Raw genomic sequence first — 25,756 nt, 5'->3', positions numbered from 1 at the left:
CTCCGTCCCTCCCTCCTTTCCCGTGACCTCAGTTCCCGGCGGAGCGCGGCCCCAGCGCGGCTCGGCTCCGCTGTGCTCCCGCGGGGCCCGCTCGCCCCCGCGCCCGGCCATGGCGCGCTGAGCGCCGCGGAGCCGCCAGCCCGGGGCCGGCCGGGGCAGCCGGCAGGACGGAGCCGGCAGGACGGAGCGGGCCCGGCGGGCGGGACGGCGCTCGGCCTGCGCCAGGCGGGCGCGGCGGGCGGCGGCGGTGGGCGGAGGCGCCATGGAGCCGGCGGAGGTGAAGGACCGCATCCTGGAGAACATCTCCCTCTCCGTCAAGAAGGTGGGAGCGGGAGCACGGCGGGGACTGCGGACACCGACCTGCGGTGCTGAAAAGACTAGGCCTGGGGACACCCCTGGGCTGGAGCTGTAGGGGTTGGGGACAGCCCTGGGACAGCCCTGGACTCCGGCGGGTAGGCCGGTGCTGTGCTCTGGTGTCGGTGGTGTGGACAGCCCTGGGGACCCTCCTTGTGCGTGTGGCGACCTCCCTGTGCTGGGTCTGGGGACAGCCGGGAGGACACTCCCTCTGCGGGGCTGTGGGGCTGGGGATGGCCCTGGGGATCCTGCTCTGCAAGCGCTCTGGGTCTGGGGACATCCATGGGGACGCCCCTCAGCTGGTGCTGGGGACAGCTCTGGGACCCCTTACTGTCGTGTGGTTGAGGGTGGGGCTGTGGGCCTGGGGACGGCTCCAGGACAGCCGTGGGGGCTGTGTCTGCAGAGGTGCAGGGCTGGGGGACACTCCTGGGCACCCCCCCAGACACACACCACTGCCATGGGTGTAGGGTTGAAGGATGGGTCCCTATGGACCTCCTGCCTGAGGCATGGGGCTGGGGGACAATCCTACAGACCCTCACACCCAAGAAACATCCCAGGGATACTGATGAACTCTGGGACAGGAACGTGGGGTCAAGGGCACACAGCATCCCCTTTGCCAGAGGTGGACACTTTTCAGAGTGTCCTTGGAGACCCCCTGTGCTGAGGGTGTGAGGTTGGACGCAGCTCTTCTGGTGGTGGGGGTGGCATGTCTGGAGTCACCCTGCCAAAGGGACACCGCCAGGGTCACCCCCAGGACCCTCTGTTTTAGCTGACTGGGATATACTGGGATTCTCCTGCCTGGGATTCCCCGTTTCAAAGGACAGGATTAGGGAGACCCTTTTTTCCTGGGGCTCTATTCAGGAGGGATTTGGAGTCCAGCCTAAAACCATCTTTCTAGAGGTTCTCCCTCCAGCCAGGCATGTCCTGCGAGGGGCACAGGATAGAGGGGCAGGACCTGGGACATTCTTGCCATGGACACAGGGGATGTGTGGTTCATTCCTGTTCCCTGCTCTGTGCCCTCAAAACAGAGCTCTGAACATGTGCCCTCTCACCTTCTCCTTGCCCCTCGTTTCTCCTCGGATAGTTCCTTAAAGCCCATCCTGGTGATGGAAACATCCGTGAGCCGGCACAGAGGGGGCTGGGATGCTGAAATCTTTGGGAAGGCCAAAGGAGTGAGTTGTAAGGACATTCTGGAAGTTTTGGGTTGGCCCACACACGAGCTCCAAGCAACCTTGAAAAAGACCCCCTGCTCCATTTGAGGAGGCAACGGGAGTTTCATTTGTGTTTGTCCCACGTTTTGGGGCAAAGGCTGTCTGGACTTGCTGTTGTTTCTCCAGTTGTTTGGTTTCCTGTGCCTTATGGAATAGGAGTTTTCCTGTGCTCTGCAGTGTGTCCTGACACAGATTCATCCATGAAAACTTCATTTATGAAGACCAGCATGAGTGAATTCCTGGTGCTATTAAGAAAGGGATGGCTGAACACTGCCTCTGGGATGTAGGATGGATGTGCAAACCTCTCCCAGCTTTTTTCTTCCATGGATGACCCTGACCTCTGGTCTCTTGCCTTTTTGTCCTCTAAAAATTAAGGATAATCTTATATCTATCTGGAAATCTGTGGATGTTCAGCCTGCTCTGAGCTCTGTAGCAATGCTCTGCAACGCTCCTGCCTCAGTTTCCCTGTATATATAAGGAATACAACTTCCCACACAGGATTGGTTGGACATAATTTATTTGCATTCAGAAAATCCTTGGAAGATCACGTTTGGAAATGCTAAAAAATCAACCTGTTTATTTTAACTACTATTTTGGTTGAAGAGGACTCTTCAGCTCCAGCTCTGCCAGCACACCTTGGCCTACCCAATCCCTGCCAACTCCTGTCTTGGTCCAGCAGTGAAAATGTTGGAATTTTCTAATCCTGCCTGCTCATTCTTGTTCAGAGCAAAACTCAGGGAAGTGTAGGAGCCTACTTTAGGCTGATGGATTAATTTCTACCATCCCAGTGAAACCAAACTCAGGCCATAGTGAAATTCCACCCTGCTTTTTTACCCACAGGATGCAGTTCTCCTTCCTCAGGGAAATTCATTACGGAGCTGCTAATTTTTCCCGGCGCTTTCCTCTCCCGCTTCAACCTGAAATCCCTGGTCCTCTTTTTCCCTGTGAGTGGCAAGAGTAAAGTACTAGGATAAGGGAGCAAGTGGCTTTGTGCTGGGAAATCCTGCTCTCTGTCATCCTCGTCTTGAGTAACTCCTTGGCACTGGAATTGTGTCATGGGGCTTGGAGGAGTTTTCCAAGCATCCTGCCTCTGATTTCTCACAGTGCGGGAGGGAGCTTCCTCACAGTGTGGGTTGCTCACTCCTTACTTTCACCAGCAATGCAGGTGTGCAATGGAGGATTTGGATGTGTCTGTGGTGATGGTGGGGGTTTTCTTTTCTCAGCTGCAGAGCCAAAGGGGAGGAAACAATGCCTTATTTTCATGGAGCTGCCCAGGAAGGGCACCCTGTGTTCAGCAGCCTCAGATGGGGAAGGAGAGGAGCAGCACAGCCCTGGGAAGGGTCTGACACTCAGGCTGCAACTGTACCTGGCTGTGATTTCAGTTTTTACCAGGTGCTGCTGGATTTTAGGGGTGGGGGATTGGTGCATGTTGGAACCCTGGCTATTGAGAATTTTAGATTTTCTGTGCTGACAAGCACTGATCCCTAAGAGAACACTGCATTTGACTTGAGGTTGTGGAGAAGGCTTCTAAAATTGAATGATAGAACTGGAATTATGAGTGTGTGGATTTTGTACAAATCCACAGCAAAAATATGCTTCAATTCCAAGTAAATCCCTCAAACCTCAGTGAACCTCTTATTTTCCTGGAAAGACTTGAGGGATGGAGCACAGATGGAAAAGTGGCAGATGTGCTTGGAGAGGGTAATTCCAACTTGTGGGGTTCTCTCTGTGGTTCCCAGGTACCCGCGGGGGGCGTGGGGGGCGAGATCAGTGGTAGCTCTGCTGTGGATTTCAGAGGTGTGAGGTTGGAGGTGTGAAGTCAGCCTCCATTGAAAAAAGTGAGGCAAAACACCTAACTTAGACAAAATAGGCTTCTCTAACCAGAGAGATGTCAAGAGGTTTCTGTTCTTGGTGGCTTCAGGAGAGGCTGGGAAAGCTCAGCACCGGGGAGCTGGGTCTCTGCTTCACTTCCAAGAAAATTGGGAGCATGGTTATGATTTCCCATCTACAGCTTGTCCTCTGTGTCCTCCCTGGGAGCTAAAGATTAATTCACAGTGTGATGCTTTCTGCACACATGGACAGTGTTGTGACCATTTATTTTCCCTTTTCCCACTCAGTTCTCCTTCTGCTAAGAGGGCTGTGCTCCAGCTCAAATTACTGCGTAGATTGATGCCTAACCCTTGTTTTTTGTGAAGATTTAGGGCTTTACTGGGGCAGAAGGCTGGGGTTGGGCATGTTATGGCTCAGTGCGCAGGCTCTTGTTCACTCAAGGCTTGTTTCCTTCTAGGAGATGATGCTGTGTGTGGTGGCAGTGGGATAAGAGCAGCTTCCTGGTGCTGCCGAGGTGGACTCTAAACATACCAGAAATGCCAACAACTTCAAATCCGCCCTTGGCCAAGCATCTCCTAGTAGCCAGGAGCTGTCACAGGTTCCCTGGTCCATGAAGCTGGTGGTTTGTGTTCTCTTGGGTTTCCCTGAATATTCCCTGGGCTCAGGAGGGGTTTAGTGCTCTCCTACCTGGGATTAGGTGGTGAAAATGCAAAGTCCTTAGACAGTGTTATTGTTAACAATTCCAGGAGCTGAATGTAAAACCAGAAAAGAGGTCAGAATCAGAGATTTTGGGTCTCCTCTCTGATTTTCAGACCATTCTTCTGGCTTTGAAGGACACACGTTGCCATGAACTCTGGAGCAGCTGATCCTTGGTGCATGTCAATCAGGTGGAGCAGTGGTTTTTGCTGACGTTGCAGGAGTTCTTGCCAAAAGCTCTGGCTCTGCTCTGTTTCTGCATGACTTTGGGAAGGTTTCCACTGCCCTCACAGCAAGTTAATGCAGAGCCTTTGCTGCCTGTCTCTGGGTTGGATTTTTATCCCTGTACCTTTGAAATGCCTTGGCAGTCTCCTGAGCTGCTGAGCTCTGCCTTGTGACACCTCTGCTTCTCCTGCAAGGCAAGGGTGGCTTTGGGCATGGCTTAGAGCCCCTGTGTCCTGGAGAGGAGCAGGGAGTGCTGGAGTGGAGCATCCTTACTCATATCACGTAGGGAATGTGCTCATCTCTGCCTGGCTGCATTTATTTAGCCCAGCACAGAGGCAGCAGCTCTGGAGATGTGAAAACAGCAAAGCAATCTCTTGTCTTCTGCTCCCTTTTGAGAAGCACCTCTCTGGCTCAAAGACCACAGGGGTTTTATCTCTGCCAGGGTCTTTCCTCTCGTTCACTCACATCTCCCCAGGCCACATCTGTTGCTGCTGCAGGGACCACATGAAGAGGGTAGTCCTGCATGTTCCTTTGCCACGTGTATCAGGTTTCCCAGCTGCCAAAAGCCTGGGGGTGAAGTAGCAGCAATCTCATGGAGCTCCTGAGTTGTCCATGAAGAAAAGACATGGGGGTCACTCAGGTGCTTTCAACAAGTCCACAGGTGTGTTTTGGTGGGCCTCCAAGGGCTTTGTCTCTTTGGTGCTGTGGTTCTGCTCTTATCACAGCTGTGTATAGCTTGGGTTGCTTGAGTATTTCAAGGTTTATCTCTTTAGAAATTCCTCTTGCCTCATCCCAATGATCAGGAAATTTCCCTGCCTGGCCATCCAGGAGCTGCTCTGGTAGTCACACACCACCACAGGGCTGGTGATGATCCAGAGTTCGTCATCCACAATTTCAAGGGGATTGGGTTCTGTAGGTACCTAAACTGATGTTTGTCCTCCATAACACCCAAAATCAGGTCTGGAGCTGAGGGCAGACAAGCCTGTGATAACATTTTGGGAATTAAAAGATCTCATGTGTTCTCCTCTAACACAAAGCATTTTGCTGGAAGAGCAGCCAGTTTAGGAGGGTAAATTTGGCTGTGGTTTTCCCAAGGAGCTAAAGGAAAGTCTCCAAGCCTCTCTACCTCTGATTGCACAATTTTGGTGGCTGTTAAGTTATTTCAGCTTTCCCCACTTCTGGTGAGCTCATTCAAGAGGTGTAACTGAGTTAAGCAGGGGCTGGAGGCCATGGGTGGTGGGGAGGGACTCAAAGCTGCGATACCTGGCGTGTGAGGGAGCAGCAGCTCCCTGGGAGAGCAGCACTTTGCTTGCTTCTGGTGTGTTTGCCTCTGGACTTGTTTTGTTTGGTTTTTTTCCCCTTAAAATGTATTTTTTCTGTTATGCTGAGCATGTGACCTTCCCACCTGCCTTTGGTTAGCCCAGGGACCCCTGTTCCCCTGCAGCCAGTTCTGTACTCAGCCCCTGCTCTGCTCGCTGTGACAGAGGAACAGGATGCTCCCTAAAAATTCCCACTGGAAAAAATCCTATCCTTGTCTGAGCCACATGTGGGTCCAGCCTGCTGCACACTTTGCTGCTTGGAAACAGTGAAGGAAAGCCACAGAAAAGCTTTGGGGGGTGTGAGCTGTGTATGTGTCCCAGGAGGTGACAATTGTGCTGGCATTGGGTTGGGAATGCTTCAAAGCTTAGTGTTTCCAGCAAGGAGCAACTTTGCTGTGGGCTTCAGCTTCACTTGAGTCAGGCTCCTGTCCCTCTACATCTCCAGGTTGCTCCACTGGCACTCGTGGTACCTTCCAGGTGCTGATGCTCTGAATGTGCCTGGTGAGTTTTTCTGGAAAAAAACCCAAGATCAAGGTGAGGTGCAGGAAGTGGGAACCTGGGAACTTAGGCCAGTGCTGGTTTTTAGGAGTTTTGAGTCAGATCATGTGTGTGACCTCCAAAATGTCCTGCTAGAGCTGGAGTTTTAGGGCTTTGTTTTACAAGTGTACAAGGGCTTTGTTGTACAAGTGTATGAGAAAGACTAGTGCTCCTGCCATGGCATTCAGCCTGCTTTTATGGATGGTATGGAAAACTAGGAATTTTCCAGGCACAGGAGTTCAGCCTCCTCTTTATCCATTTGCCATTGAATGTCTGTACTCCCTGAGCAGGTGTGAAAGTGACAGTTCTGAGGTGCTTTTCCTGGCCCTTCCCGTGTGTCTTCCCTTGAGCTGTCATTGCTTTGGACAAGGTCAGTTGCCTTTTCTTGTGCTCCCTGGAGCTCCAGGGTTGCTCCTGAGGGTGCTCAGCTCTTCCAGCTGGAGAAAACCCCTCACCTCAGTCCATGTGCTGTGGGTGGGAATGAGGGTTTTGAAGCACCTCTCACCTCTCCCATCCCAGTTAAGGAGCTGAGGAATGCAAAGGGTGTTTGTTGTTCTTCCACCGTGTTTGTCCTGCCAGGGAAATATCAAGCAGAATAAGTGAAATGGAATTGATGTTGGAAAGCTGCTGGTGAAACATCTGCAGGACAGATTTACAGAGGGGAGATGTGGACTCAGTTGAGCTGTGGCCAGCCCTGAACAGGTCAGGAGACTATTTCAGTATTCCAGTGCGTTTTTAGAATTACTGAAGGGATTTCAAAACCACCACAAGAATGATTAGATTTGGGAATGGGCTTTCCAGAACACCTCCCTGATTATTTGTTGGCTTCCCTTGCAACACAGGAGTTCTGCAGATCAGCCTGGAAATGTTCACACTCATTGGGAACCACTGCAGTAATAGGTTATAAAATTGTGCAAGGAAGAGCCTCTCTCGTGCGTGCCAGCGTGGGGTGGGGTGTGTCACTGCTAGAAAAATGAACTTGTAATTGATAAACAGCAATTAAATCCTCCTCATCTTCCTCGGTGGGGATGAGGTGTGAGCGTTTCCCAGTGGCAGCCAGGTCTGTTCCTGTTGGACAAACGCCCTTCTACTCCAGGCTCTCCCAGGTGTGTTCAGCCCATGGCTGAGCTGTTGTGGCCTTCTCCCTGAGCAGGTTCTCTCCCAGGAGTGCTGGTGCTCAGACCTGGCTGGGGCTGTGGATGAATGGCTGGGATGCCTTCTGCATGCCAGCAGGGCCTTCTGCAGGCCACAGGAATGTCTATAAATAGTCCCAGGTCAGGGCTCCAGGCATTGCTGTGCCCTCCATCTGAGCCAGTCTTCAGCCCTTCCTTCTGGATTTGAGGCACAGGGGAAGAGCATCTCTCCGGAAACCCAGGGATGGTGTTTTTGACCCAATTATTTGCCTCCTTCCTGATCTCCCTGGCTCCAGCCTGGCTCACTGCTGTGACATTGCTCTGTCAGGGAGCTGCTTTTCGGATGCCTCATGAAATTTGGTCACCACCTCCCAGTCAGGTCTGACTGCGGAGGGAGAGGCTGGTTCAATTATCCATGTGTGTTTTATAACAACTTACGGGAGACTCCACATAAACACTCTATTAAGTGCCATTTTTTGGGGCAGTGCCACATCACTGCTCCCATCACCATGCTCAGGGGCAGGTGCTGGGATCATCCCTCATGATGCTTATGGTCATGATTCCTACAAATTTTCATCTAGGCATTGGATCTTTGAAAAAATGGTGCAGCTGGACTTTGTTTCCCAATTGGAAAAGCTGTTTCATCCTAACTTTTCTCCATGTGTCTTCACCCTTCTTCCCAAGCCAGAAACACCTCCCCATCAGCTTTTGCAAGTCTTTCCCCACCCTGGCTGGAGGGATGACTGCACCCAGGAGATCCCGAGGCTTGCTGTGTCTTGTTTCCTCCCTGGGCAGGGTAGCTGGGCAGGGATTCACCTGGCTGATGTCTTTTGGGAATTGTGCTCCAGTGAGCCATGCCTGCCCTTGGCTGAGCACTGGAAGCCTTTGATGTTTATTTTGGAGGGATGCTGGGAATGGCACCATCCTTGGGTGCAGCGCTGTATGGGGACACGGTGGCACATCTCAGGGGGAGTGAGCCCTTGTGGCTTCCCTGTGACCCACAGCTCCTAAAAGGCCGTGACTCGGAGTGCCAGAATCCCAATCCCAAACTGCTGAGCACATGTTTCCTGCCCTCTGGGCTGCTGTGACCCCATGACTCTGAGCAAAGCACAGTCACACGGCCCATCCTCTGGTCCCTGATGTGCTGCAGGGATGGGGTTGAGCCTTTTGGGGTGGGTTTGCTCTGGTATGGCTGTGGGGCCAGGTTTTCCAGCAGCCTCCCCAGGAAGGGGATGTAGGGGGAGCTGGTTTGTGCAGAGCAGGAGGCTCAGTGCTCCTTGCAGAGCAGCTAAAAGGGACACCAGCCCTTGGTGTAACATAGAACGAGCCATTCAAAACCTAAACCCCTTCCTGGGGGAAGATTAGGATTTTCCAAGGAAGAGAAATCCATTTTTGAGGTGGAGACAGCCACCATTTGCTAATAGATTGCACCCTTGGATGACAGGAGCAGATCAGTCTATGGAGAGGGATGGGAGCTGTGCACTGGCTGCAGGAAGGAGCATGACGAAGTTCTGAGTTATTTTGGGGGAAAGGAGGAAAGAAAAAAGAGGAAATACATCTATTTCCTCATCTCTTTTGCTGCCCAGGCTTGGAGTGTCTCTGTCACGAGGAATTCCTCTGGTCAGAGGCACAGACAGGCTCCAAGTTCCCTCCAAACAGACCTCCCCAAGCTGTGTCTCCTTTTATTCAGTGGTGGGCTAACGAAATGCCTGATTTATTCTTGTTCCCCACAGCTGTCCCCCACAGCTGCATTTCCCCAATCCAGCACAGAGGCTGCAGAAACACTCAGAACCTCCTCCAAGGGCACCCCAGCTCCCTGCAGAGCCCACAGCCTGGTTGGGACAAGTTGGGAATTTCTGCCTTCAAGTGCTGGCTCATGTCCTGTGAGATCTTTGCTTCTGCCTCAGTTTTCCCAAAAATGGGATATTTTAGTGAGCTCCAGCTCTTGGAGATCATCCCCATGACTCCATCTATCCATCACCCGAGGGATATGGCTCTAAATTATAGGTTTGTTTCTTCCTCTGGTGTCCTTGCTGCAGCTTCAAAGACTGGCTGCAAGTACCTCCTGAATTTTTTCTTAAATAGTGGGATTTTAGGGCATTTTCCTCTCTGTGTCAGTCTGAGCTGCCTATGAATAGTGGGAATCTTCTGGAAAAGCTTCCTCCCAAAAATGGATAGGCACAGTTGAGCTGAAATGCTCCAGGTCTCACCTGGGTGTTGTGAAAGCCCCTGAGGGTCTCCAGAACACCCACAGGTGCCTCTGCAATCAGCACCTGGTTGTGTATCTGCTTCCCCAGGGGACTCACCTGCTGGGACGGGGACAGGCAGAGCAGGGCTGTGCCATCGGACAGGGGAGCTCTGGCTGCCGTTCTCCAGGCTCAGCAGTTTTCTCTCACGTAAGGGCTGGGACTAGCTCCGTGCAGGAACACGTCTGGCTCTGCCATCTTACCTAAGAGCTCCAGAGGGATTCAAGGTCTTCAGGCCAGGAGGGTGTTGGAACTCGATGTGTTCATACTCTTAAGAGTGTTGTTGGGATCAGTTCCCAGGGGCCCTGAGGTGTTCTCTGTCCCCTGGGTAACTGCACATCAAGACTGGATGATTTTTCCAAAAGGAGCTTCTCTAGTAATGATTCTGGAGGAGAATCCTGTTTTGGGGGTCAGGTCAGACTTGACAAGCACAGTAATGTCAAGTTTTTGGGTTTTATGCATCTATCACCTAGTGAGGTTTGGCAAAGACATGTCAGGTCACTAAAATAACATATATATTGTCTCTAATATTGTTGTGGCTCAGCTGAGCTGTTCGTGCGCGTTGCCAGCAAACAGCCATGGCCTGTCCAGCTGAGATTACATCCCAGGAGAGTAATCTCCCTGCCTGCATGCCGAGGGTGTGTGAGACAGGACCTAAATAGATCCCTAAGCTCTGGGGGCAGGAGGAGGCCTGTGGGTCAGCTGGGAAGGGATATAGGATTTGGGTCCAAGGGGATTTCTAGCAAAACCGAGGAGAGGCCTCATCCATGTCAGAGCCAGAAACAGAGCAGAGCTGGTGTTTATTTCTGCTCTTTGTGGTGGCTGCAGAGGAACCACCAGACCCTGCTGCAGTGTTGGCTGGGTGGGAAGAGGCTGCTCACCGTGGGGGAACTTGGTTGTGCAGCCACCACAGCACTGCTGGGCTGTGAGATGTGGGGACCCTGGGCAAGGTTCTCCCTGTAGTTACTGCCTTTAGGATCCTCTCAAAACCATCGGCTACACCCCATAAGTAAAACCTGCAACAGGGTTTAGAAAGCTGAGAGATCACAAAAAACTGTTCAGTGCTGGATATGAGCATTTTGGCACCTCCACCTGCTCCTCATGGGCTGGAGAAGGCCATTCCAGCCATCTCATCCCTTCTTTCTGCAGCTGCAGAGCTACTTTGCTGCCTGTGAAGATGAGACACCGGCCATCAGAAACCATGACAAGGTCCTGCAGCGGCTCTGTGAACACCTGGACCACGCTCTGCTGTACGGGTGAGCCTGGAGCCCACCTCTGGGGTGCTGCTTTTCCCCATGGAAAAAGCCTGCTGTGGAGCCTCAGCATGGGGAAAACATCTAGGCAGGGACTGGGGTGGAGATAATGAAGCTTTTGCTTAATTTTCCTTTGGGACTTTTTTTCATCCAGACTGCAAGATCTTTCCTCGGGGTACTGGGTGCTGGTGGTTCACTTCACGCGCCGGGAAGCCATCAAACAGATTGAAGTGCTGCAGCACGTGGCCACCAACCTGGGACGCAGTGAGTATTCACAGTGTCCCCAGCTCTCACTCTGGGGACACTTGGGGAGGCCCACGTTGTGCTGAGGAGTTGGGGCTGCTGGTGGGTCGAGGGAGCCATTGGAATCCAGGTCACAGGCAAAGGAATTGCAGAATTGTTAAAGTTGGAAAGGACCTCTAAGATCATTGAGTCCTACCATTAGCCCAGCACTGCCATGTCCACCACCAAACCACATCCCCAAGTGCTACATCCACACATAGTTTGAACATTTCCAGGGATGGTGATTCCACCAGTTCCCTGAGAAGCCTGTGCCAAGGAGGTGGGAGTCCTGCCATGACCGTGTGAGGTCTCTGGAAATAATGTCACTGTGCTTCAGGGTCGGGTACTGAGGTGTAGCCTGGCTTCTGCTGCCCTGAAACCCAAGAGGCTGTGCCCTCAGGAAGGCTTCCAGACAGATGGGAGTCCTGTGGGGCCATGACTTCAGGAAGAGTTCCTTGCAGAGGGTAGCACTTGGGAAGGATGGGAGTCCTGTGGGGCCATGCCCTTGGGAAGGGTTCCTGGCAGATGGGAGCCCTTTAAGGCCATACCCTTGGAAAAGGATTCCTAGCAGATGGGAGTCCTGTGGGGCCATGCCCTTGGGAAGGGTTCCTGGCAGATGGGAGCTCTGTGGGGCCATGCTCTTGGGAAGGATTCCTGGCAGATGGGAGCATCCCCTCTCACCCCACATCTTGCTGTAGCAGTCATATGTGTGATTCTGCATTTTCCCTGCTCTGAGTTGTCCATAGCAGATGTTTGGGACATCGAGGCCACTTTTGATGCAGGACCGTGTCCAGATCCTCTGTGCCTGCTTATCCAAACAGCTGCCTTGTCCTGGGCCTGTACTGGTGAGAGCAGAGCTGAGCACAGGCTCTACTGTCACCTCTCTTTGCACCAGAATTTGTGTCAAATCTCACTTGGGCTGATTCACAGCGATTCTCCCTCTGCTTCTCCCATCTCCCGTCATTGCTGACAGGGCTCCCATCTTGCTGGAGAGACACAGTTGTGTGGCTACTTCTTCACCAATTTTACTCCAAATCATTAATCTCTCAATGGCATTTCCCCCCGCAGATTTCCCTCATAATTGCTCCCCTCAAATGATAAGAACAAATGATCTGAGGGGTTTTAACTAATTTGTGACTATTTCCAGGCTTGTGTCACTTCTCAGGTGTTTCCAGATAAATCTCTCTGCTGCTCTGCTTCCAGGCCGGGCCTGGCTATACCTTGCCCTCAACGAAAATTCCTTGGAGAGCTACTTGAGGCTGTTCCAGGAGAACCTCAGCCTGCTGCACAAGTACTATGTCAAGTGAGTATCCCAGTTCCTTCTTTGGGCAACGTTTGACATCCCTCCTTGTCAGAAGCCAGCCTGAATTTGCCAGTGGGGGACAAGCAGTTGATCAGGATTTGATTTTTTTCCTTGTGGGATTTATGTGGTTAATTTAAAGGTCCTACATGTGAACACACTGTCCTCTTACCTCTATGAGGCCCTGCAAGCATTTCTCCTAGTTCCTGCTTTTACTCTGCAGTCCCCTTTATATTTTTCCATGATTTCCAAGGAGCCGCTGAGCTCCTGTCCAGGCACCCAGCTTTGCTGGACACTTGGAAATGTAGCTGTAGCTCAGTTTGGGGACAGCACGTAGTGACTGCCCACAGAGGCAAGGAGTGGGCTGCCAGCTCCAGGGCTATCTATGGCAGCTCGGAGACGCCCCCAAAGAAACAGAAGGGCCCTTGTAGCTGCTCCTCCTCTTTCCCTCATCTGTAAAGCTCTTTTGTTCCTTCCTGCGGCAGGAACGCCCTGGTCTGCAGTCACGACCATCTGACCTTGTTCTTAACACTGGTGTCTGGACTGGAGTTCATCCGCTTTGACTTGGACCTGGTGAGTCTTTGATCTGTTTTCCTGGCTGTGGGAGAGTGGGAATGTGGAGCAGAGGAAGTCCAGGATGGTTCAGATCCCTCCACTTGGTCCAGGGTGGACCTTCAGCTGAAAACATGATGCTGATGATTTTGGGAAAGACTTTTAGGTCTTTGGGGATCCAACAATGGGATTTATTCCTATTGGTCAGTTCTTCACTGTTTGGAGGAGAAGCAAGGCAGCTGCAGGGCAGATTGATGGGGATAAAGGAGCTGAGCTCTGCAAGTGTGGTACAAAATCCTGGTGTCCCTCCAGAAAACACAAATCCACTGGATAACCCTTGGTAAAACCGCTGGGTTTCCTCTGAGATGGACACTGAGAAGGGACCTTCAAGGAGCAGCCCCACCGTTTTGGTGGGGTGGCATTTCCCCCCAGCTGTGCCAGTAACAGTGACTGGAGCCTGACTCTGAGCACGTTCCCTGCCCTGCAGGATGCTCCGTACCTGGATCTGGCCCCGTACATGCCGGATTACTACAAGCCTCAGCACCTGCTGGACTTCGAGGAGCGCCTGCCCAGCTCCGTGCACGGCTCCGACAGCCTCTCCCTCAACTCCTTCAACTCTGTCACCTCCACCAACCTGGAATGGGACGACAGTGCCATTGCTCCATCCAGTGAGGGTCAGTGAGTTTTGGGGACAGTGTGGACAGGGCTGTGTTCTTCCCACATCCCCTTCAGATAAGGCAGCAGATTTTAGACTGGAAGAGACCAAAGCAGGAGACGCAGCAGCCAGGCTGGGAGTCTCTCCTGTCTTACATCCTTGGGAGACAGGACAAGGGGGAATGGGTTTAAACTAAGAGTTTTAAACAAAAAGATGGGAAATTTAGATTAGGTATTAAGAGGAAATTCTTCCCTGTGAGGGTGATGAGGCCCTGGCACAGGGTACCCAGAGAAGCTGTGGCTGCCCCTGGATCCCTGGCAGTGTCCAAGGCCAGGTTGGATGGGGCTTGCAGCCTCCTGGGATAGTGGAAGGTGTCCCTGCCCATGGTAGAGGGTGAAATTAGGTCAACTTTAAGGTCCCTTCCAACCCAAACCATTCTGTGCTGATTCTATGCCTCGGACTGGGAGAGAAGGACATCCCCTGCAGGCACCCCAGGCCACATTCCCATCCTGGGGGTTTTAGCAAGAACTGGAGGACTCTCCCCACAGAGTAAAGGCCAATCCTGTATCTGAAAGTGGCTTCCAGGCCAGCAGGGACACAGGGCTGCAGGGGAGGTTTTTAACTGTTTGTCTTGCAGTCCAGAGACCCACATGTGCAGGGGAGTAGCTTCCTGAGTCTTCTCTGTGTCTTCAGTCTGGGAGAAAGACAGCCAGTGGTCTCAGACATGTTGGTTTTTCCTCTTGACACATCTTGAGCAGCCTGATAAATTGTCTTACCCACCCCTTTAACCCTTCAGAGAGGCTGGATGTTGTTCCTGATGACCTGGGCAGACATGTACCTTGTGTCTGTGCCATGAATCTGCTGCAGCCAGAGCAGGGAGCTCCTGTCCTGCACCCACCACGTTCACATAAAGCAGCAGCTCTGCTGATGCTGTTCCTAATCCAAAATGCATTGGCCCTGTGCTGGTTTTTATGTCAGTTTGAGCAAAAGGGATTGTGGAATAGAATTGGAATGGAATGAACTGTTAGATGGATGCAGGGAATTTGGGACTGAGCCCACACACAGATGGGTTTCCTCGAGACAAGGGTCACCAGTTGCCTTTTATGAGCAAGACAGAACCTGCAGGTATTAAAGATGCTGAGAATGAACAGCCTGGGATAGGCATTGGTGGTGTTTTAACAAAGAATTTGGAAGCACAGCACTGGCTTGGTCTCACCACATCTGCACTCAGGAAAGGGTTTGATTTTAGGGACTTGCTCATGCCAAGTCTCCAGCATCCCAGGGAAGCTGGAGACAGCATAAGGAGCCTAGAAATAAAAACCACAGAGGAAGGTTCTCTGTCCCCAGAGGTTTGGCATAAGCAGCTGTTGTGCTGCACCTCTGGGTTTGCATTCCTGCTCCTCCCTCAGCAGAGCATGTCTTGTGCCAGACATCTCCTGCCTGTCCCTGTCACTGGGTGTCCCTGGCCTTCTGGTGGATGGCTGCTTAAAGCTCGAGAGAAGAGAGCTTTGGAGTAGAGATCCAGGAGATTTTGGAGATGGATTTTGGGTTTGGCATCATCTCAGCCTATTCCATGTGTCCAGGCAGTGGCTGTGTTCTGTGGCTCAGTCTCCCCGTGCACAGAGGGATTTGGTGCTGATGTAGGAATGCTGCCCAGGAGGGCAGGAATTGCTGCTGCTCCTCTGGTGTGGAGGAATTTAACCTTTCCCTGTAACCATTACCCTGCTCATCGTTTCAACAGGAGCATGTCTCTACCCTGAGAGTGTAGGTGGAACTGGGGATTGTAGGATCAGAGGACAAGTTTTCCCCTTTAATCAGATCCCTGGCTTTGCAAACATTCATGAATCAAACATCACAGTATCTGTGGGAGGTAAGTGTGAAGTGGGGAAACTGAGGCACAGAGAGATTAAATTGCTTCCCAGAGAGGATCGAGTCCTAGGTGGCACTGTTTATCTGGTTTAGCTTCCCAGCAGCTTGAATAATGGGGCTTTCACCCTTCCCTGGTCCCTTTGTAGCTCCCATTACACTGGTTGTTCCAGAAGGAACAACCATTAGTGCAGCTGGTTTCCATTCATATCCACATTCCCTATTTTCTCTTGTGTTTCAGATACCAGTGGGTGATTGTTTTGTTTCTCCCCATTCCCATCTCCCTCCCCAAAGCCCCTTCACACTTGCCCCTCTCCCCACTTCCCTCCCCACTACCTGTATTTCTAATCCTGAGTTTTATCCCTCATTTTTGTAGATTATGATTTTGGAGATGTCTTTCCAGCAATGCAGACCATGCCCAGCAGAGACTGGGAAGGTGGGACACGCTCATCTCTTACAGCATTTTTGTTTTCTCTCTGCATTGCTGCCCCCTGAGCTTGCTGCATGTTCCCATGTTTGTTTCTTTAACAACCAACTGCCCTGTCCTGATGGAATTCCATACAGGCCCAAAATGTGGGATGTGCCAGCTGCCCTCATGCCATGGATTTCCTCTTTGGGGTAAAGCACACAGGGTGCTGACTGAAAAATTGATCCACCATCCTTGGTTTCCTGAAAGCCCTGGAAAACAGCTGAACTAATTCTGCTGCCTTTAATTTTGAGCATTTTGCAGGGATTAGTTTGGGAGGTTTTGTTTTCCCTGGATCATCCTGTCCTGTGTCAAAACTTCTCCCATGAAGCCACAAAATCCAGCACATGGCCATGCTCAGTTTGGGTCACTACATTTGTTACTTTTATTAATTTTACCACTTTTAAAACTCACTTACCAGCTACCTCTGGCCTTTATGGCCAAGAACACTTGCCCAGTTAAAGGAATTTGTTCTTCCTCTGTATGCAGCCCCTGCGCATATCCTCCGCTGGAGCAGCATCCTCTCTGCTTCACCCCCAGAGGAAACACACCCACATTCCATCCTTTGCAGCTCAAAGCTGGATGGAGCCTGATGGGATCACCCAAATATTTGGGCAAATCTGCCTGAATTCCATGTGGATTGCTCTCGGGCTCTAACACGCTCCCTCTTACCTTCTTTCTTACCCCATGCACAGGGATGTCACAGAGGTGGTTTAACCTGTTCCTGGAGGGTACAAACCAGATTTCCAAACCCAGGGTGCAGCCAACAGCTCCAGTGGGGGTGTTGGGTGGAGGCTGAAGCCCAGGGATGCTGGGGGAAGGCAGATCCCTCTGAATTTGAGGATTTAAAACCCAATGAACTTCCCTGGTGGAGCTCCACACTCTCCCTGCTCCAGGGCAGCTCTTTCAGTGAGAACAAAATGTAGTTTTGAAATCATGCAGCACAAACTGCCTGGATTAGAGTTTTACAAGAGGTTTCATTTTCCTCCTCAAATCCTACACTCCAAATAAGTCTGCCAGGGCTGTGGTTCTCTTCCCAAGGAGTCTTTTTAGCTGACTGTGGAAAGGAATCAGAATCATGGAATGGTTTGGGTTGGAAGGGACTTTAAAGATCATCTCGTTCCAATCCCTTGTCATGGGCAGGGACACCTTCCACTAGACCAGGAATGGTGCTGGAGAAGAGAAGGGCATGGATAACTTTCCTCTAACCATGATTTTGGATGAATAATAGATAATAATAGTCCAAGCATGACTCCTGCAGCCCTTCTCCACTGCTCTTTTTCCCTCTGAAGACTAATACGGGCCCAGCTGTTTGTGCTCTGCCCTGTCTGTGTCTCCTCCTGAATGCTGTATCCCCTCTCCAGCACGCTCCAGCCCCCACGTGTGTTGCATGTGAGCAGAGGAGAGCAGCCAGCTCTGTCAGGATTGCTGGTTCATGGGCTGGCTCTGTGTCTGCCCTTGCAGCTGAGCGGGCACCTTCCCTTGGCCACTGCAGGGAAGAAGCAGCAGCCTCGTGGCTCGCTGTCACCTTACTCAGGAGCAATGACCCCAGGACCCCTCAGACTCCTCCCGCAGACACCACTTCTGCTCTCCATCTGGCTGCTGGCTCCTGGGTGACCGAGCTGTTGTGTCCAGGCATTCTCTGAACTGCAGAGGGGGTGCAGGGTCTCACACTGGCCTCCCTGTCCATCTTCACCAAGAGCTGCTGGCACTGCCAGTGGCATGGTGCCCACACAGTGCCCCGAGCCCCCGGTGCGTGGCTTGGCTTGATCTGGCTGTGTCCAGGAGCCCGAGCCGGCGCTGATCCGCTCTTCCACCCTGTCCTGCAGACGGGGACCTGACGGACACGCTCAGCTGCCCGCGCTCCGCCGCCTCGGAGGCCAACGGCAGCAGGGCCGCGGCGAGGAGCCCCACGCAGCGCCACAACCCCTTCAACGAGGACAGGGCCGAGGCGCCGTCCTCCACCGACACCACGCCGGTGCACGCGGCTTCCCGGGACAAGGCAGAGGCCACCCCCGAGGGAACGGACCAGTCCGAGAGCTGCACGGAGCTGGAGGTCATCAGGTAGGGACACAGCTGCTGGCCTCAGACAAGGTGGTACCTCTTGTTGAGGATGTGCCACCCCTTCTATCCCAGTGAGGACAGTCTCTGTGCTGCAGCCTTTATTCAGCCCCTTGGGGCTGGGCTGGGTCCCTTGGGCAGATTCCACATCACCCCCTTTCCCTGCCAGTGTGCGTCAGAGGGCTCAGAGTAATCCATGAGCATTTATTTGGAGCTCTCTCCAGCTGGTGGCAGCTTTGCAGCAGCTCTGGGGCTTGGATCTTGTCTCCCATCCTGTCCTTCCTCCTGCTTGTCGGTGAGCTGTGGCCAAACCTGTCATGGGAGATGCCTCTGCAGAGCTGCTGGCTGGGGTTTGGGTGTTGGACTCCTGCAGGGGAGATTCCCCAAGGGATCCCTCAGAGCCCTCAATCCAGACAAAGAACTCAAGGCTCTGTCTGCTCACACCCAGCGATGGGGACTCCCCAAACCCGCCCAGCAGGGCTGTGCTGGAGCAGAGCAGCTGGGTTTTACACATCATCCCACATGGGAGACACAGGGAAGGGGAGCACTGGGCTCGCTTCCCAAACAGGGGTGACCTGGTAGCAGTTTGGGTGCTATAGGTGCAGAGCACTTCTGCAGCACATCCTGGTGTGCTCCAACCTGCATCTCCCTCTCCTGGCAGGTGGGGACATGGTATTGCCACCTCCAGAAACCTCCTCCCTTCCCAGCTTCTTCATCTCAACCAGGGATTTCTCCCACGTCACTTCAGTGCCACAACCATTTGTGATCCCTTTACAGCTGAAAGAAAGCCCAAGGTGCTGTGTCAGCAGTGACACCTCTGTTTGGGATAGGTAGGAGAAAGTGCCCATACCTTGTCTTATGAAGACTGGCACAGAGATGGGGACTATACATGGCTGCACACTGAGTGGTGTTCCTGATTAGAAGAATTTCTCTGCAATAGGGAAAATTGTGAAGGAATGCTGTTGGACTCCTGTGCATATTGCAGAGTCTAAACAGGCACAGTGGGTGACATTCTTCTCTCCTACAGGTTAGCCAAGAAGAAGAAGACTGGCAAGAAGAAGAAAGTGAAGCCTGAGGAGGCCGTGAACAACCCGGCACCTGCAGCGCCCGAGGCCAGCGGGGACAGCGGCGTCAACGGGCTCAGCGACAGGGAGGAGCCACCGAGGGACGGGGAGGGGGACAGGGAGGAGCCGCCGAGGGATGCGGGCCCCGCTGCCCCGGGCAGGCCAGAGGAGGGCGGGGAGCGCGCTGCCCTCGGCCCGCTGGCCCTGCGCATCCCCGAGATGAAGGACACGTCCATGGAGAGCGTGGGGCAGCCCCTGAGCAAGGTCATGGACAGGCTCAATGGGCAGCTGGACCCCGGGGGCTGGAACGCCGCCCTGGAGCCCCCCGGGCAGCCCTTTCGGACCGGCACGCCAGGGGAGACCCCGGATGGATCGTCCTCTGGCGACTTTAGCGAGGGGATTTCAGCCCCCATGGACTTCTACCGATTTACCGTTGAGAGTCCAAACACTGCTGCACCAGGTGGTGGCCACCATGACCCTCCAGGGCCTGGCCAACCGCCACATGTTTCTGGTAGCCCTGAGGCTCCTGAAGAAAAAGAAAGCAGAGAGGGAGAAGCAGTTGGGGCAGTAGAGGAGTCTGAAAGGGCGAGTGATGAACCTCAACCTAGCCAGACAGAAACCACCAACCCACAGGCTCTCTGTGAGCCCAAGAAGGAGCAGCCCAGCCCTTCCCTGAGCAGCGCTGAGGACTCTGGGGTGGAAGAAGGGCAGGGCAGTCCCTCGGAGCTGACCCATCCCTCTGAGTTCAGGTGAGGATGGGTTTGCTCAGCAGGGAAAGCATCTTCGAAACAATCTTGAGCTCAAGTTGACGCCTTTCTGTTTGTCCTCGGTTTGGGGGGCAAAGCCCATCCTTCTCCAGGATGAAGAGGAGGCACAAAGGGTCAGGAAAAGAAGGCCTTGGGGAGCTAACAAGTGCCCAAATCATGGACATGTTCAAGAAGGAAGGGGATTGCCCTTCCTGGACTCACTCAGCCTCACATCCATGTCCATCCTCTGCTGTCTCTCTCCGCAGGGTGGATAACAACCATCTCCTCCTGCTGATGATCCATGTCTTTCGGGAGAATGAGGAGCAGTTGTTCAGGGTAAGGGATCTCCATCAGTCAAAGGATCAGCTCTGTGCCTGCATCAGCCCAGGGCTGAGAGCTCTTTTCTTTCCATGCAGATGATCCGAATGAGCACGGGGCACATGGAAGGGAACCTGCAGCTGATCTACGTCCTGCTGACAGATTGCTATGTGTACCTGATCCGGAAAGGTATCTCATCCCTCAGTGGCAGGGAGGGAGGCTCCATCCATGGCCTGTCCATGGATTAGGCCATCATTGCTTTCACTGCCAGTTCCCTTGAGTCCCTTGGTCACAGCAGGGAGCTCAGATTGACTTGTCCCCCAGGAGCCCTGGGACACGTGTCCCGTGGCTCCGTGCTGCCTGGGCCATGGCTCGGTTTGCAGGTGCATCGTTGCTGCAGAGGGGGTGCTGTGCCCCCCTTCATGTGGCTCTCTGTGTCTGTGCCAGGGGCAGCGGAGAAGCCGTACATGGTGGAGGAGGCCGTGTCCTACAATGAGCTGGATTACATCTCGGTGAGTCCAGCCAGGGGGGCAGCTCTCACCTGTCCACGGGTGAGGATGTGTTTGTGTCCATGGAGAGTGTTCTGGGCAGTGAACCTTTGGGACTGGGAGAGCTGGCAGTGATGCCCCTTCCAGTGCCACCTCTGTGGGTGCCCACCTTGCTCATGTCTTTGCATGGGCAGCAGAGTGACCACTGACCCTCTCCCTGGGGCCAGAAGTCTGGTCAGCCCTGCTCTGTTGCCCCTCATCCTGTGCCTGGCCTCCTTAACCATTGTTGTGTGGCACAGGTTGGGCTGGATCAGCAGACAGTGACCCTGGTGTGCACCAACCGGAGGAAGCAGTTCCTGCTCGACACTGCCGACGTGGCTCTCACCGAGTGAGTGGGGAACTGGAGTGTGGAACTCTGGTATTCTTGGACTTGGGGACAGTGGGAGACTCCAGAGACAGCCTTTCATGACAGTCCTGCCACCTGTGAAGGAGTTGGGGGCTGGTTTGATGCCACTGGCTGAACCCAGCTAATAGCTGGAAATGCCTCAGGCATGGACACAACCAAAGTATCTTCCCTGGATAAACTCCACCCATCAGTCTGAGCTTTGGCACTCTGGGCAATGCAGACCACGTGTCACTTGTGTCACTTTAGTATGAGTAGGGATGAGCTTCAGGGCATGTCCCCAGGTCTCTGTGTGTGCTGGCAGCTCAGGGAGGTGACCATCAGGTCATACTGGGATTTGTGCTGGGATGAGCGACCACCTCCCAGTGTCACCTCTCTCTTTTCTGGAGTTCAGCCTTTGCAGCCTCCCATCACCTTTGGTCTGTAGGTTGATTTTGCGACTCTGTGGTCTGGAAGACCAGAGGCCCACGGTTAAGGGAGCCCCTTGGGCACCAGAGTGTATGGGGGACATAAGGGGCTGTTTGCCCCAGCCTTGTCAGAGATCTCTGCCTCCCTCTCAGGTTCTTCCTGGTCTCCTTGAAGTCAGCCATGATTAAAGGGTGCCGGGAACCCCCTTATCCCAGTATCCTCACGGATGCCACCATGGAGAAACTGGCACTTGCCAAGTTTGTGGCACAGGAGTCCAAGTGTGAGGTGAGTTTGGATATCACCGCCATCACTGCAGGTGACAAAGGCTCACAGGAGACTCCCTTGACTACTCCTGGTTCTTACAGGCCTGCAACGTGGTTGTGCGTTTCTACGGCCTCGTTCACTGGGAGGACCCCATGGATGAGGCACTGGGACCTGCCAGCAGCAGCTGCTCCTCTGCAGAGCACGCTGTCACCAAGGACGGCATCCTGCACTACAAGGCAGGCACCTCCTACCTGGGCAAGGAGCAGTGGAAGCCCTGCTTTGTGGTGCTCAGGTGGGCACTGAGGCTGTGGGGCAGGGCTGGGGTCAGACAGGGCTCCTGGGAGAAGGTGCTGGGAGCAGTTTGCTGCCTGAGAGCTGCCTGGGAGGTGGAGAGGACTCATCTTCCCACCTAAAGGGGCCAAGCTGCTGGTTTGGTGGCTAAAGCCACCATTTGTGGGTGCCCAGCAGCAGGAATGTGACCCCACAGGGCTGCGTGGGTAGAGGGCAGGGCAGGGGTGGCTGTGGGATCAGAAGCAGGGGATACCAGAGCTGGGCTGACTCCAGTTACCCCCTCTCTCATCTTCCCAAATGGCAGCAACGGGATCTTGTACCAGTACCCAGATCGCACGGACGTCACCCCTCTGCTCTCCATCAACATGGGGTGAGTGGCTGGTAGGACACAGCACCCAGACTCCACGGGGATCTGGGGAGCAGGAGCTACTTGGGATGTCCAGGAGGGGTTCCAGGCTGGATCATGACCTGGTCCATGTGCAGGAATCCCAGCTGCTCCTGCCTGGGGGCAGGTGCCCATTTGTTTTGGCTCCAGGGCATGCCACTGGAAATGGGCTCATTTCCTTCCTTGGATGGGGCCTTGGTCTCTGAAGGGTGATACATCCCTCCAGGAGCCCTGCTGGGAGAGACAATGTGCTCAACTCCAGCTCTCCTGCAATGTCAAGAGCCTGGAGATGGTCCTTGGAGCAATCCCAGGGGATGTCACAGATGGGAAATGAGTGTTGGGAACAGGGGTGAGGTGCTGCCCAGGGAGGGCAGTCAGAGGCTGTTTTCAGGCTCGTGCTGGCCCATCCATCCCACTCATCTCCATCCTCCCCCTCTCTCCCAGCGGCGAGCAGTGCGGGGGATGCCGGCGCTCCAACACCACCGACCGGCCCCACTCCTTCCAGGTGATCCTGACGGACCGGCCCTCCCTGGAGCTGAGCGCCGAGAACGAGGAGGACATGGCAGACTGGATGCAGTACTTCTGCCAGGCTGTCTCCAAAGGGGTGAGCTGGGGACAGGCCCCGAGCGTGGGTGCTTCGGCCCCCTCCTTTGCCCAGAGCCCCTTTGGCGCTGCTGAAGGGAGCAGGAATGTCTGGCAGGATGGAGCAGGCAGCTTTATCCTGAGCCAGGAGGGTTTCCCCACAGGCCACCCCACAGAGGTGTGGCTCCATCACACCAGGTTTTACCCCCCTTCCCCACCCCACGCAGGTGATCCCCCAGGGTGTTGCCCCGACGCCGTGCGTTCCCTGCTGCCTGGTGCTGACGGACGAGAAGGCTTTCACATGCCACGAGGACTGCCAGACCAGCTTCTTCCGCTCGCTGGGCACCGCGGAGCTGACCGACATCACCGCCGTCTCCACAGAGGCTGGCAAGGAGTACTGCATCCTGGTGAGGGCAGGGCTTTGGACCCGCTGGCCCGGGGCTGGGCGAGCACCCAGTGCTGACACCTGGCCTCTCTCGATTTAGGAGTTTGCTCAGGACAGCAAGGAGTTCCTGCCCCCCTGGGTCCTGTATTTTAGTTGCACTACAGAACTGGAGAGGTTCCTGTCAGCACTGAATGTCGCGTGGAGGAACATCTACCAGGTGAGCATGTGGGCCTGCCTCACACCCTCATCGAGTGAGGGAGGGCAGAAGGATGAATTTGTCCCTGGAGGGTGAACCCAGATTTCCCACAAAGGGCAGGAGAGCCAGGGAGCTCCTCTGGGTCCATATAATCACAGGATGTGGGATTTAGAGCCTGGCAAGACAAGCCATGAGCACCCAGTGCTGGCAAGGGGAGTGGGAGGAATGTGGGTCAGCCCCGCTGTCACTATATCCGTGACACAGGCTGCTTGCCCATGTGGATTTGAGGTGGTTTTATAGCGAGAGGGAGAAGTGACTGTTGTCTGTTCCCCTCCTGACACCCCACACCCATGTTTCAGGTCGATCTCCAGCACAAGGCCATTCTGGATGCTGCTGTGAGGAAGAAATGTGAGGATGCCCAGAGCCTCATCGACAGCGCCTGGCAGCGCAGCGACAGCCTCTGCCGGGGACGGGCCGAGCGGGACCCCTGGTGTTAACCCTGCCCAGGGGAGGATAGCTCACGGGAGCCCATTTTTGGGGATCAGGGCCTGTATTGGGCTAACTGGCACCCCAAACCCTCTTGACATCGCTTGGTCCCCACCAGGGCCGTGCCTGCAGGACCCCACGCTCTCCACTGAGCCAGGGACATCCAGAATGGTTTGGGGAGCAGCCAGACACTTCACCACCTGCACCTTCCTCCTTGTCCAGCTGCCACGGGGCAAATAATTTGCCTTTCACAGAATAATGTCCCAGTGAGGGAGAGGGTGGGAGCAAGGTGAGCTGGGACGAGCATCCCCATTCTGGTGGGGAGCAGGACTGAGGACTTGTTCATTTTCGAACAGGGTCGGGGCGAGGCGGGAACGCTCAATCGCTACCGTGCATGTTTTGTTGCTCATACAATCACCGCTGTGTTGGGAGGAGGAGTCGGCACCGCCCCGCCTCCTCCTGGAGAGCTCGCCCGGAGCGTCCGGACACCACTGGGCCACTCTCAGCCTGTCCAGGAGATTTGAGGCTAAGGAAGAAGGAACAGGGCCAAATATTTGGCTTAAATATGGTTTTAGGAGATATCAGTGGCCGGTTTGTGGTTTGAATGCTGACCCTGTGCACTGGGGGGAAGAGGTGGAGTCCCACGTTCTTCAGGTGTCCTGAGGGATATTGTCACGTGGCCACCACCAAACACATCCCCATCTCCTCAGCTCACTGCATCCGAGGCCAGCGAGGACCCATCGCCACTTGCGCTCCACAACGAGCACTTTGGGGCACAGCCCCAGCTTTTAAATAATATTAATAACAATAATAATAACCTGGAGACCTTCTCATGTAATATAAGTTCATGGGGCCTTTTTGTGGGAGGAGATTTACGTGATTGAATGTATATGTACATACATCTGCTTCCTTTCCCCCCTCCCCAAATAAATAGACCTTGGTAACTCAGCCTTGGCCCTATGCCAGATTCTGCCACTGGGGCTGCTGCTCCTCCTGCCATCATTTTGGAGCCTGTGGGATGGCTCTGGGCAGGGAGAAGGGGATTTGGATGAAAAGAGGGGAGGATGTGCACCTCCAACTCCTCCCTAAACCCCAAGTGTTAACCCTGTGGTGGGACATGTTTGTGGCTTCAAATGGGAATTACCCATCAGGACAGAAAGTCTTCATGCTTTGTCCTTGCTTATCCCTGGATCCAAGAGATATTCCCAGTCTGCTAGATTTGGGAGATCTAGTCCAGTCTAGAAAAGAAAGAAACAGCCATGGGGCCAACTGCCAGCATCACCCTCTGTCCCCATAAACCCTCCATGACTTCTGACATCAAAACGAAAGTGTTGGGGGATATTGGGATTGGGACAGCCACTGGCAGGGAGGAGCCTGGGGTATGGGGGGGTTCACACCTCCTGCCCCTCAGTAACCACCGCAGAGTCTCGGCCATGGAGGTCCCAGGGGGTGCCTGCGCAGCCCCAAAAATAGGAATCCACGGCGGGGGGCGGGACACCGACATTCCCCACCCCCCGCAGCATTTTTCCGCGGGAAGCTCCAATTTCAAAGCACCGGGAGAGGCGGGCGAGACCCTCTGCAAGTCCCCCCCGCACCGCGGCCACAAGCGCAGCGAGTTTTCAGTCCTCATCCTCCTCCCCAGGCTGGCTGGGGCGGCGGGGGTGACTGCGTGCGCCCCCAAAATTCCTTTCCCTCCGTTTCTGTTTCAATGTTACCCGCCCTTTTTTTTGCCTGCTTTTCCCTATTTGCGCCGG

At 54.0% G+C, this 25,756-nt stretch overlaps 1 protein-coding gene across 3 annotated transcripts; it reads left to right on the top strand.

Moving 5' to 3' along the window:
- The first annotated feature begins 181 nt into the window (after window positions 1-181).
- Window positions 182-24,950, top strand: PLEKHM2 (pleckstrin homology and RUN domain containing M2). Of its 3 annotated transcripts, XM_053997713.1 has the most exons (21): window positions 182-322; window positions 10,701-10,807; window positions 10,959-11,068; window positions 12,290-12,389; window positions 12,872-12,959; window positions 13,426-13,612; window positions 15,335-15,463; window positions 15,836-15,895; window positions 17,755-17,989; window positions 19,014-19,799; window positions 20,063-20,132; window positions 20,213-20,303; window positions 20,562-20,626; window positions 20,902-20,990; window positions 21,566-21,698; window positions 21,779-21,969; window positions 22,273-22,338; window positions 22,798-22,957; window positions 23,163-23,342; window positions 23,421-23,537; window positions 23,876-24,950. In XM_053997713.1, the coding sequence occupies exons 1-21, from the start codon at window positions 263-265 to the stop codon at window positions 24,011-24,013; spliced, it is 3,162 nt and encodes a 1,053-aa protein (XP_053853688.1). In that variant the 5' UTR covers window positions 182-262; the 3' UTR covers window positions 24,014-24,950. The 3 variants fall into 3 exon arrangements, with proteins under 3 accessions (XP_053853688.1, XP_053853689.1, XP_053853691.1); XM_053997714.1 differs by lacking the exon at window positions 15,335-15,463 and having other exon boundaries at window positions 183-322; XM_053997716.1 differs by lacking the exons at window positions 15,335-15,463; window positions 15,836-15,895 and having other exon boundaries at window positions 183-322.
- The last annotated feature ends 806 nt before the right edge of the window (window positions 24,951-25,756 follow it).

The sequence above is a fragment of the Vidua macroura genome, chromosome 23 (assembly GCF_024509145.1).
Source record: "Vidua macroura isolate BioBank_ID:100142 chromosome 23, ASM2450914v1, whole genome shotgun sequence".
NCBI classification, from domain to species: domain Eukaryota; kingdom Metazoa; phylum Chordata; class Aves; order Passeriformes; family Viduidae; genus Vidua; species Vidua macroura.
This window is presented reverse-complemented; position numbering and strand designations above follow the sequence as displayed.

What these genes read in the sequence shown, in the direction of transcription:
- PLEKHM2 (XM_053997713.1), top strand. Translation starts at nt 263, where the DNA reads ATGGAGCCGGCGGAGGTGAAGGACCGCATCCTGGAGAACATCTCCCTC. An exon ending in CATTGCTCCATCCAGTGAGG is followed by an intron (nt 13,613 to 15,334) that starts GTCAGTGAGTTT and finishes TCGTTTCAACAG; the next exon opens with GAGCATGTCTCTACCCTGAG. An exon ending in CCCTGCTTTGTGGTGCTCAG is followed by an intron (nt 21,970 to 22,272) that starts GTGGGCACTGAG and finishes CCCAAATGGCAG; the next exon opens with CAACGGGATCTTGTACCAGT.